Source organism: Tursiops truncatus, chromosome 16 (assembly GCF_011762595.2).
Source record: "Tursiops truncatus isolate mTurTru1 chromosome 16, mTurTru1.mat.Y, whole genome shotgun sequence".
NCBI lineage: Eukaryota > Metazoa > Chordata > Mammalia > Artiodactyla > Delphinidae > Tursiops > Tursiops truncatus.
Window position 1 is genome coordinate 48748682 of NC_047049.1, and position 13058 is coordinate 48761739.

The 13058-nt window shown below is 52.9% G+C and overlaps 1 protein-coding gene across 3 annotated transcripts in view; it reads left to right on the forward strand.

The window, feature by feature from the left end:
* Window positions 1-13058, forward strand: part of GRID1 (glutamate ionotropic receptor delta type subunit 1) — a 666519-nt gene that overhangs the window by 455439 nt on the left and 198022 nt on the right. For all 3 annotated transcript variants that reach the window (XM_073793383.1, XM_033841989.2, XM_033841990.2), the window contains exons 7-8: window positions 6359-6520; window positions 8040-8159. In XM_073793383.1, coding sequence (XP_073649484.1) covers window positions 6359-6520; window positions 8040-8159 — 282 coding nt within the window. The remainder of the gene's footprint in view (window positions 1-6358; window positions 6521-8039; window positions 8160-13058) is intronic.

Below are 13058 nucleotides of genomic sequence, written 5' to 3' on the forward strand. Positions count from 1 at the left end.
TGAGGTCTTCTGCCAGCGTTCAGTAGGTGTTCTGTAGGAGTTATTCCACGTGTAGGTGTATTTCTGGTGTATCTGTGGGGAGGAAGGTGATCTCCGCGTCTTACTCTTCCACCGTCTTCCTCAACTCCCGAGGACCTGCCTCTTATTTAGGTATTGACTTTGGAAATGCAAGCCTTGCGAGGATGCCCCCATCTCATGGGAGCACATAACCCAGATACTGACTACAGATGGACAGTTCCACATGGAATATACCCATGTGGAGGTCCTGTTTCCTTTCGCAGGGTGGCTTCTGTCCTCCATCACTCCTATTCTAAGAGGCATCCTCTTCCCAAACACTTTGACGTCTGTTTACATCGGTGTTTTTTCCTAAGAGCAGATTTAAAACTATTCATTCAACATCCATTAATTCCACAAACATCCCTTAAGCACTTATTATGGGCCAGTTCCTATGTTAGACATTTCACAAATGCTGTCTCTCCGAATTCTCACAAACTCCAAATCAATTGAGAATTTTAATCTCCATTTAGTAGCACGTTCCAGTTATGGAGAATGGCATATGCAAAGGCCAAGAAGCCAAGGAGAGCAGGGGCTGAATTCAGTGTCTGAGGCAAGGGGTGAGAGCAAGTGTTTGGAAATCAGTCATCAAGGAGGGCAGCTGCAGGGCACTGAGGCTTGGGGTGCAGCCCTTGGAGATGTGACAGGGCAGGATGTGCATCTGAGAACGACAACTCGGTGCAGGGTGGAATTGGAGGGCCTAGGCTGGGAGACAAGGTAACCAGGGGTTACCATCTCCCCAGGGAGAAATGAGGCACCTGAACTACGTGGTGGCCATGGGAAGTGACCATGTAGAGAGGATTTAGGAAGCTTCCCCAGGGGTGAAACCCCTAAGCCTGGGCAGGGGACGGGCAGCCGGTGACAGTGTGCAGGGCCTAGCACCTCCCACAGGTACTGGGCTGCAGCTGCCCCTAGTCACATCCTGACTGCTCCTCCTCTCCCCTGTACACCTGGGTGGTCTTGCTGTAGGACTGGCTGTGCCCCAGGCTCCCGTGGCTGAGCCAGCCCTGCAGCGCAAATGTCAGGCCTTTGAAGTGGGCCAGGCCACTTCCCTTTCAGGAACCTGGGTCCGGGTATTGTAGAGGCCCTCACTCTGGGCCTTCCTATATTGGCAGCTTTTATAGAACACCCCGGGAGCAGAGAAGTGGCCTTTTCCTCAAAGGGCAGCTCTGCAACACTTCAGAACATGTAGACCTGAAAGGCCCGGATCAGGCCCAGGGGGCTATGGCAGTCGTGACCTTGCTGCCGGGCCAGGAGGAAGCCAGGGACATGCGCCCAGGTGAGCAGATTTCAGGCAGCGCTGGGGATGTGAGACTCAGGGCTGATCCTTGCTCAGTCTTTTGACCCAGAAGCTACAGAAGCCAGATATGACCCCTGCTTGCCCTTAAAAAGCTTTCGGACCAAGGGGCATTGGAGGAGAGGGTGAATGGTGGTGGAAGATAGAAACTGCTTTTCACGACCCACGCTGGGCCCCAGCTGCCAGCAATACCCCCGGACAATCTCTCAGCTCATCCACATTGAAGTCAGGAGCCTGCTTGGGTCCTTCATTTCCCCTTCCATTCCTTTCTGTCCCTGTTACCCCCCAAAACAGAAATGCGTGCAAAGAGCTCAGGATGGTACTAGGCATCCAGGGTTATCACCACCTGCATTTCACAGGGCGGGTAAATCAGGGCTGCCCCTCTGCACCTCTCCAGGGCCACTGATCGCACTGTATTTTATTGCCATGAAGTTAAGGTTAGAGCTTTAAATGACTTGTTCAACATCACCTCGCAAGTAAGTTCAAGAGGAGATTCAATTCACCCATACAGTGAGCATTTATCAAGCATGTGCTGTATCCATGTGCTGCTGTCCACTCTGGGGGTTCAGCAGTGAGTGGAGCTGGCCCAGGTTGTGATGAATCCAAAGCTCTTGCTCATCCTCCCAGGGCCCCAGCTAAGCTCCCCACATGGTAGAGTAAGAGTTGTACTGTATGACAGCAAAAGGGGACCCCAGCATGCATCTCTAGGGTGGCTATAACTGAACCAGCTGGGCCCCTTGCAGCTGTGTACCCACTTAGAATGGAGGCCACAGGCTCCCAGGAAAGCCTCTGCCAGCTCTGGCTCTTGTCTGCCTCTGACTTGACTCCATCTGGCATCTCTGACCTGGTCCCAGGTCTTTTGCTGTGCATCTGCGTCTTTCCTCTGCCACACCCTTGGCCTCAACACTTGGCCTCTCTTTAGCTTCTCAAGTCTGCTCTTACCTGAAATGCTTCTTACAGTCTTTTGTCACTTCAGTGCTGCAGTGTTCCTAGGCCAGCCAGAGCCCAGGGCTTCTGCCAGCAGAGGGATGAGGTGACATTGTCTGCTCTGCTTGTCTGTCTTTTGCTAGTGAACTCTGTGCTGGACCTCATCTGAGATGTGAGGGAGAGAGGCAAGGACTCTTTCAGGCCAGGGCCCCTTCTCTGACCCTGTGACCTGTAGCTCCAGCTCAGGCTGTTTGCCCCTCGAGACCAGCAGTGAGTGAGGGTCCATGCAGCTGAGAGCCTCTGTCCTTCTACACTTCTCCTCTTGCCTCAGGGACCTGGCTTGACCAAGCCGGGATACTGGGACACTGGTCTTCACCCACCCACCATGAGGAAAGGCTTTGCTTATGTTTGTCAGGACCTGGAGGGAGCCCCAAACAGAGGCTGCCTTTTTACTGTATGTCCTTGATCTTTTCCCCTAAAAGTCCCTTCTCTGGACAACCAGACCGTGAGGGCAGCATCCCTCCCTTTGTATACCCACCAGTGGACCTGGCAAGTCACCTAAGTGAGGATGCTGAGGTTGGTGGAGCCACACATCAGTACTGGAGTGTTAGCTTCTGCCAAGGCAGGGAGAAGTATTGAGACAGCACCTTACAAGAGAAGGGGCAGGAGTGAGTGGAGAGATGGAAACAACTCCAAGTTGACTCAAGAAGGCTCAAGCAGACATTCTGAGCAAGCTATAAATGAGAAACAGATTTTTTGTTTGAACAGAGGAGGTACCCTCTCAAGTCAAAGTTGGAAGCGGAAAATCTCTTTTTCGTGCTATTTTGTACGTTTTCTCTTTTTGTGAACCAAGATCAATGTGTACATTCTTAGCAGAGATCCATCCACCCATCCACCCATCCACCCACCCATCCACCCATCCACCCACCCATCCACCCATCCACCCACCCATCCACCCATCCACCCACCCATCCACCCATCCACCCATCCACCCATCCACCCATCCACCCATCCACCCATCCATCCATCCATCCACCCATCCACCCATCCACCCATCCACCCATCCACCCATCCACCCATCCATCCACCCATCCACCCATCCATCCACCCATCCATCCATCCACCCATCCATCCATCCACCCATCCATCCATCCACCCACCCATCCACCCACCCATCCACCCATCTTCCCCACTCACCCCCACATACCTATCCACCCAGACTCATCCACCCATCCACCCCTCCACCATGCATCCATCCATCAAACATGCATTAAGCACCAACCGTGTGTCTTGGTTGGTGCTGAGTTCTAGAGTTAGTGAAAATATATAGATCTGGAAAAGAGCATTGCTCAAACCTGTTCTTCCTTTGGCCTTTCTGAGTCACATCCTGTTTTTTCCTCTTCATGACAGGCCTTTCTGCATTCATACATTTGTATCATATGAATCACTTATGTAATTAAGTACTTTAATTTATTGTGACCAGAAGTACTGGAGGGAAAAAAGGAAATTCCACTGGGCGCTAGTCTGGGCCACTGCAGGGGAGGTGTTGCCCCGTGTGCGTGTGTGTGTGTGTGTGAATGCACACATAGGCGGGGATGTGGGTCGGAGAGTTCCAGCTGGTTGAATAGCATTGGCTGTGAGTGGTTGGCCAGGAGATCCACAAACGTCTTAAGAAGAGAAATCTTCACATCATCAAGGACTCTCAGCTCTGAGTTATCCTTTTGGAAGAAATAAAATAAAAAATAAGACCAAGCCAACTCTAAGTGGCTTACATCCTCTTAGAACACCTCCATTATTGGTTTGTATTTCAGAGGGGAGGTACACATATCAGAAATAATTTTGCAGTGGTAGAGGCTCCTGAGAGCTGGGGGCTGACAAGAGCAGGGAGTGGGTTTGTCTTTCTCATCAAGGCAATGATCCCCCAGGGTTCAAGGAGTGGGAGACAGTGTTCTGTCCTGTCTGTTCCCTGCAGGACAGGGGGTGAATTCCCGGTGGTAGGAGTGATTTCTCTCTGCTGTCAGGTAAGCACCTGTGTGGTGCAGGACCCTGAAAAAGGTCACTAGGCACTGACATGCCTGCTCCCCTGTGGCCTGAGGACCTTGTTTAAATCAGCAGTGGTCGGTCACGCCAGGCATGCTCCTGTCCGTCTTCCACCTACCAAGTGGAGAGGCGTCAGACATGCAGGCCTTAGTGACATACATCCCTGTGCCCACTGCAAGGACACCAGTTGAGGGTGGATAGGACAGGGCTGTGCAGGAATGGTCAAGCACAGGGACATCCATGGAGGAAGAGGTCAGCTCTGCTCGACATGTCACGGCAGAGATGACCCCCGGAGGTTAGCATGAGTTGGGGAAAGGGCACGATGGAGCAGATGTGTGTGATGCCCTGGACCAGCTCCTTTGGGCCACCTCTGATTTCAGTTGCAGAGGACAGTTCCTAACACCCAAGTTCCTGTCTGGGCCTCTGCTTTGGGGGTAACCCATCTAAGACTTGTGAGGAAGGGAATTGTAGGCTGAGAACAAGATATGGAGGTGCTGAGAGTGTGAGGGGCATACTGGGGAGCAGTGGGAGGTGGCTGGAATTCTTCCCACAGCCCAAGGATCCTATTTGATCTTCCCAGGAGTCCTGTGAGGCCAACATATTGTCCTATGTATATCCGGCGGTTTTGTTTTTCTGAAATATTTTTAGCAGACACCTTGCTGCTGAGGTGTGCAGAGAATCATCCCCTTGACCCACTTTGGCTAATGGTTGTTTGTGCAACAGTTACCCGTGAGGGGTCACAGACCTGACCGAGGGTGGGTGTTACGTCCCCCCGCCACTTCATGCTCCGTGACAACCCCTTGGAGGAGCGGGGTAGGGTGCAGTGGTGGTAACCTCGGGAAGCGGGGCTGTCCTCCTCCCCACCAAGGGCTCTTGTGACCGCTGGAGTCCAGGCTCACGCCCATCCGGGTCTTAATCACGGTCATGAGGGTGGCCCAGACCTGTCCCACCCCTGCATCTCACCACTGTGATGCCGCTCTTCTCACTGTTACTACGAACTTTCCCTTACTACCGTGCTCTCAGGAGTTCTGAGAGGGACTATGTCTCCTCTAAGATCCAGCTCTACTGTGGACAGCTAAGCAAAGGAGTAATTCTCAGAGGCTCATGGTTGCAAATTCCAAAGGCGTCCCCTAGCCAGCAGTGATGTCACTGTAGCGCAGGCCCCGTGGCCTCCAGAATCTCACACAAGCTGCCGGTGTCACTCAGGCCGCCATCTGCCCTAGGCCTGTCCAGGGACCAGAGTGATCTTTCTAAGGCACAGGTCTGATTGCAGGCACAGATCCTAAAGCCACCTATGTTGTTCCTCTTTAGCATGGCCCACACGGTTCATGATCCCTGCCTCCGTACTGTCCCCTTGATGCAGACATCTTGAACTGTTTTCAGTCCCTCTAACCCAGGGGTGAGCCCGCTGTGGCCCACTTTCTGTTTTCTAAATGAACTTTTCTTAGCACATCCTCTGTGTCTGTACCATCTGGAACAGCTTTCCTGCTAGAACAGCGTGGTTGAGCAGTTGCAAAAGAGACCGATAAGGCCCACAGAGTCTAAAATCTTCACTATCTCGTCCTTTGCCGAAAATGCTGGTGGAACCTGCTCTACCTGGCCCAGCTTCTTTGCACCTTCATGCCTCTTCAAATGTGGTGCCTTCCCTACAATGCTGCCCACCCTTTATCCTAATCCTTCTAGACTGAGCTTTGTGCCCATCCTTCCCTCCATCCTTTGTTACCTGAGTGTGATGCCCCCTCCAGTCTTACATAGAGCTGTGTCCAAGCCTCAGTCATGGCTCTGATCGCACTGGTTCTGTTGATGTACAGATCCACCTCCCACTCTAGTTCCTGAAGCGGGGCCAGGTCTGATTCTACTCAGGACTCCGGCACCTGGCTGGGTGCTTGGATGACCAACTGGAAGCCGAAAGATCATGGCCTAGGTATCGGGCCCCACTTCTCAGTGTTAGCATCATGGGTCACTCTAGTCCTCTACTGGTTTCTCCCTGTCCCTGGAAATGCACCAATGGAAAGGGTTTCACCATCTTTGTCTTTGCAGATCTCTAACCTCTACCTATACGACAGTGTCCTGATGTTGGCCAACGCCTTCCACAGGAAGCTGGAGGATCGGAAGTGGCACAGCATGGCAAGCCTCAACTGCATCCGCAAGTCCACCAAGCCGTGGAATGGAGGGAGGTCCATGCTGGACACGATCAAAAAGGTGTGTGCAAGGGGCACCCTCCAGGCCAAGGCCAAAGACAAGCCCCTTCTCACACCCCCACTCTCTTCCCGCTCCAGGAGGCTGAGCTCTTTCTGTGGTCACCCAGCCAGGCCCCTCCCAGGCCTCTCCACTTGCCACCCTTCCTGTCCCGGCATTTGAGGGCTGGTGAGCTGGGGTTCGTGCATACGTGTTATTATTATCTTCATTTTATACAAGGAGATTAGTATCAGAGAGGTTATGTAACATGCCCAGGATCACAAGTAAGTAAAAAATGGAGGCAACCAGCTTGCTCATGCCTGCCAGATACCCCACTCCGCAGGCTGCCCCTGCCCCCAGGAGAGTTTGTCTCAGTTGGCAGTGCACGTACTACTCAGCAGGACCTCACGTTGTGTGTGTGTGCATGTGTGTGTGCATCCCTGTGCATACGTCGGCGTGCCTACGACTTGGTGGATTTCGTGTCACACCTTAGCATGTAGGACATCACGTGTCCTATATGCTTAGGTGCGACCGTGAATCCATCAAAAGACTGGATCTGAAGTGAACTGGGTAATCCACAGAAGTGGTAGCGTGAATTGGCTTTGAGAGGCTTCAAAAAGACATTTAGGGAAATCTATAGTGCCGGGAGTCTTCGTCACAGTAAATTCTGCATGGTTTCCATAGCAGTGAATGGAGTCTGATGTTGGTTTGAATCTGCTGCAGCCCAAGCCCGAGCGGGGGCCTCTTTGGGGCCAGCTCATTCTCTGGGACTCTCCCCACTTACAGTCTTTGGGAGCTCAAAGCTGGCTGTGATCCCCCACCCCAGGCTTGAAGAAAGAAAAGGGCTCAGCACAGATTCACTCAACCCCTCTACCACCTGCTACTCCAGAGGCCGCAGAGCAACCAGAGAGAGGCGCAGGGCTGGTACGCCCCTACACCCGGTGTGTGCCAGACACCACGCTTTGTACCCATTTTCTCCTTCGGCCCTTGCAGGCTCTGTGATGTGGGTCTAATGAACTCCAGGCCGAAGCTGGGAGATGGGAGATGACTTGCCCAAGGTGGCAAAGCCAGACTTGAGCTGGGTTTTAGCCTCCAATGCTCACGCTCGCTGCCCCGCCACTTCCCGCCACCTGTGCGAGATGGCTCTCGCTGACCTTGGCCTTCCGTCTTGGCTCAGGCTAAGGTGAGCCCCTAGAGCAGGTTGCAGTGAAAGACTGTAAGCTCCAGGAGGGTGGGGACAAAAGCCGCCCCTCTCTAATCTCAGGGCTGGCACGGTGTGTGGCATAAAGCAGATGCTCTGATCATATCAACGGCATGAATGATGGGGACAAGCCTAGGAACTTCCCTTGTGAGCAAGGGCCTGGGAAGTGTTGAGCCTGCTCCGAGGCCCCAGGGCCGCCAGCACCTCTTGCCTTATTATAGTGCATCCATTGTTTCTCAGACGTTGGCGACCACTTCCTTTCTCTTCCTTCCCTTTGGGGTTCCATCCCCTACCCGTCCACTTTTGCCCTACCCTCTCATGGTTTTTCCTTCTCTCTCGCAGGGCCACATCACTGGTCTCACAGGGGTGATGGAGTTTCGGGAAGACAGCTCGAACCCCTACGTGCAGTTTGAAATCCTGGGCACGACCTACAGCGAGACCTTTGGCAAAGACATGCGGAAGGTAAGCCTCGGGGCGCTCACCTCCTGCTTTTCCTACTGCCGTGCGTTAGGCCTGTGTTCCAAGCAGATGTTAACCGGCACGAAAGTCCCCTCTCCAGTCTTTCTCTGCAGATGCTGCTGTTGATGCTGGTGTTCATGGGACATGGTGGGGAGGAGGCTCCAAGGGGTTTCGGACAGAAAGTGCCACTGATTCAGCTCTGAGTACAGCAGGGGTGTCTGGTGCCCGTGGGTCCTGCTGCTTGGGCCTGGAGGACCAGCCTGTGGTCCTGGACAAGGCCAGCAAAAGGGGTGATGTGTTTTCCTGGAGTCGCTGGAATCAGCCCAATGCTGGGGACAGGTGTGACTGTTACTAAGGCAGGAGGCAGAGGTTACGGGCAGAGAATGTCCCCGATCCAAGGGTGAGGCAAAGCCATGGCCAGAAAATGAGCTCCATGGAGTGTGAGAAGCAGGCAGTGCAGGCGTCCGCTGGAGACACAAGTGAGAGACAGGTGAGCCGCAGAGTTCAGGGTGGGCTTCGACTTGCTTTTATCTGTTGCTGATGCAAGTGGCAGGCCTGGGGACTCTTTTCAGTGATACTTTGTCTCTTCCTCCCCCACCCCATGGTGGGGGGCGTTCAGAATTGAGGTCTGGCAAGGTGGCCTTTACCCAGAGTTGGGACTCCCCAAATTGAAGGGGAGGCCTGTGAAGTCAAGAGTCGAATAAGGTGTTAGGGCCAAGAGGTCAGTGTGGCAAGCAAGGGGATGGAACAGTTATCCAGCAAGCGACCTCAGATGCGGTGCTTATGAGCCGGTGTGGAGCCAATAGCGGGGGTGCAGGTAAGGGCAGTTGCTGGCTCTCCAGGGATGCTCTCCCACAAGTGGCCTGCACAGGAAGACCACGTGCTTGTTGGAGCCAGAGATGGGAGCACCCATGATGTAAAGGGGTCACAGGGCTCCGTGTAATCAGGAAAGCACTAAAGCATGAGCTGGTTGGCATAGACTCAGGCAGAGGCTCCTGCAGTCACACACACACACACACGCACACACACACACACACACACACATTTCTATACATCTGAGGGGGAGACATCTCTACTAATGATAGTGCCCTGGAGGTGAAGCGCATGGTGAGTTCTCAGCAGGTGGGATAAGCCTCTAATAGAGAGCCCTCTAGCCTGGCCTCTAGCATTGGCTGGGGGCGGCAGAGGGGCAGGAAGGGGTTGCATGATGTTGGGGTACTGAGAATCTGGATGAAGGCATTCTCTGGCTGTGCTCCTTGAGGACCAGATGGAAGGATGCATGTGTGAAGTCGTGGAGGGTGTGAGAGCTGGAAAGCACGGGGGGAGCTCTCATCAGTTAGAACACGGGGAGGAGGGCTGGCTTGCTAGGGAGAGGCTGGGTTGGCTGGGGGGTCCATTTGTGATGTGGGGATGGTGGACTTTCAGCCCGTTCCGTGACAGAAAGTATAGTCATGAGTTGGTCAAATAATAAGAAGTTCAATAATTGGTTGTGAGGCAATGGTGACACCCAAGCTTTGATGACATTTGGGAGCTCGGAAGATTGATTGTGGCATCAGAAAGGGGGTTAGTGACTATGGTGTGAAACCTTGGGAAGCCAGGGTGTGGCCTGCAATGTCAGGGGTGTCAGAGATGACCTGTGATGTCTGTTAGGGATGCCCAAAGCTCTGAGGTTTGGTGGGTGGGAGCCTGGGGATGGGTGGTCAGCGTTGGTCTGGGTCATTCATGGCCACAGTAGAAACTCGCTTATGTTGGGACTCCCACCTGGCAAGGGGAAACCAGGACCAGGGAGCCCTTTCAGTCAATCTGGTATGAAAGGAGCTGCCTGCCTCAGTGACCATTCATATTTGCCACAGTACTTGTCTTCATCCCCAAGTCTTCCTCTGAGATCCTAGAAAATCAGACCCTGCCTGCTGGCTCCTTTGCTACCCCCCTCCACTTTCTTTTAGCTCAGCTCTAACCCCAAGGTCTCCCCACTGGGTGGGAATGTTGGCTGTAGGGCTCCCCGCCTCGTCTTAGGCAGCCGACTGGGGTCATGCTGGCCACTCCAGGTGCCTGAGAGAGGGGAGGTACTGTGTCCTCCACTTCCCATTTCAGGTGTCTGGGCCTTCCGTGTTGCCGTGGCAACGCTCCTTCAATACCCTGAAGCCAATGGGAGCTTGAATCTCTCGGTATAAGGAGCTGCTGAGCAGGAGGTCTGAATGTGATTGAGTTGGAAGGGAAGCTGATTTTCAAGTGGGCTTTATTTTTAAATGTAATCTTTTGTCATTTTAAAATCTGCCCTTAATAACTGCATATCCCAGTTGTTATCTGTCTGCCTGGCAGCTTATCTCTGTTAAGGAGAAGTTATCTGGAAAGCAGGGAATGGGATTTACCATAGCAAATGTTTGCTATTCAGGCCCAGGGTGCCTTAAAGCAAGGCCTGTGTGGGTTCAGGATGAAGCAAGGAGAGCGCATTGGGACAGAGTGGCACGGGTCTAGGGGAGCATTTAAAGGCAGAGCCGAGCGGTGGTTCCTGGTGGAAGATGGGGATGGGAGGGGTAGGGCTGGGAAATTGGGGCAACCTAAAAATAAAGTTGAGGGTGGGCAGCAGATATGATGGTAGGGTTAGGGTTCAGAGACACACAAAAGGCAGTGCAAAGATCAGTCATCCTTAGGAGGCAAGGGCAACTCTGAGGAGGGCCCCTCAGCTGCATCTCTCTGTGGCTAGAGGAGCCAACTGCACTGACGGTAGGGTCCTCTCATGGTGGAGCAGTGTCAGGGGGTCCCTGAAAAGATGACAGGTATCAATATAGGAATATATCCTCTATCTATCTGTACTGGAAAACAACAACAGTAAACGAACACGGACACAAAAACAAAAACCAAGTAGTTTCTTTAAGATTTAAACCTAGAGGAATTGTTTAAATTAGGGAGCAAATGGATGTTTTCTTAAAGTGAATACCCTGGAGGGAACTCTCAGGGAGGGTGAGTCACCCAGACAGTTTAGGTTAAGTGCCATCAAGAGGCTGTAGATTACTCAGCCCTTCCAGAGGATGGAAGGAGTGGGTGAGCGCCTTTCACTGCAGGGTGCTGGACAAATACTTACTAAATTATCTCATCCAGGAAGCCCATTCTTGTTGAGGGAGTGTGGGATGGCAAAATCAAAGGTCCATGTCACCCTCTTGCTGTGTAACTCCAGGCAAAATATTAATCGTCTTTGTGTTCCGCTTGGAGCTCCCTGGCATGGGTGATTACCAAGCAACCCCTCCAGGGGCAGGCTTTGCTGGAAAGTCTTGTCCGACTCCCACAGGACTTGCCTTAATGTTTGTTCCTGTTGGAGCCCTACACTTTTCTCTTTGGCTTTCTCTTTGTTCGGACGGAAGTCTCCAAAGGAGGGTCCCATGGGTTCATCCTTGCAAACGTCCTCAGCTCATGACATGAGCTGGGATGGGATTGGTGGAGACCACCTGTAGGAAAGTGTCCAAAGGTGGGGGCAGGGAACATTGTTTAAAGCACAGGACAAGAGGGAGCCGAGGAGGGACCACTGAGCACCTGCTGTGGACAAGGATGCATCACAGTACGTTGTCTCCCTGACTTGGGGGCCTTTGTGATGCTCCTAGCTCTGCTCTCCTGAGCTTTTGCAGCCACTTCCTTTTTGTGAATTTTCATGTTCTCAGATGGAAGGTGCAAACAGTAGGAACCTCGTGGTCACCCAGAGTCATGACCCTCATGCAGCACTTGGCAGCGAGCGCTCTCCCGTGTGGCCTGGGCCATCAGCTTCGGGCGGCTGGAGCTATACACCTTCTCTGAGTTATCTACCCCAGATCCCACAAGAGCAGAGAGGCACAGGGAGGCTTAGAGCATGGCTTTCTGCCTGCAGGTGCCCTGGATAGGCAGCTCCTCTCCACACCCGTGTGCCAAAGCCTGAGGCCAGAGACAGGAGCAGGGCTCTGCATGGTGGGCAGTGCCCATCCCCCCTTCCATGCCTGGGGGCAGATTCCACTCCTTGTAAGACCAAGGGCTGAGAGGGAGCTGGGGGCTTCACCTCTGATGAGATTTTGTTTTCAGGACTGTTTTGATATGATGAATGGAAGAAGGAAAACATGGTTATAGTCTTCTCCACAAGCATGACTTGCCTGGAATGTAACGTGAGCCACAGCCCAGCAGAAACATTCTTCCATGACATGATTGCTGAGAATGTCTGCCCTTCTCTGTCCTAAAGATTTCCATTGTGGGGGAATCATTCCTTTCCACTAACGAGGTTCCCTGGTACAGTGAAACTCTGGGAAAATTGCCAGATGCCTGAAGGCCCTTTGAACCTCATTTCCCATGGGCACCATCCACCTAATTCACTAGCTCAGTGGAGGTTAGCCTGTCTCCTTGGGCAGAAGGGTGGGGAAGTGGGCGGGAAGCATCTGGAAAGCCCGTGAAGCTGCTTTATGCGTTGACATTCCTGGACAAAGGACACCCTGGTGTGATGAGAGAGAGAAAGGGACTATTTGATGCTCCTTTCCATAGAGTAGAATTGAGTTAGGACCAAGAGACTAAAAAAGGATTTAGCCCAGTGGTTTTCCAGCTTTTCTCTAGTCCTAGAAAATCTGTTGCAGCAGTACCTTACTGCAACCCAAATATATTAAACCGTCATGGAAGCGGACATGCCGTGGTTACGATGGTGGGGAATTGGGGCAGGGGGTCTCGAGCTTCACCCAATCGGTCTCCCTGGTCCCCAGCCTCTCCATGGTGTTCTGTGCAGCTCCAGTTGGGAAACTGAGGCCCAGAGCCTGGAGAGACTCAGTTAGGTGGTACCAACAAGCAGGTGGCTGCGCTGGGGCTGGAAGCCAGGTTTCCTGGGGTGGGTATGGGGGTATGTGTGGCAAAGGGCCTGGAACATCATTTCTGAATTTAGGATGATGCGGTTCTGTG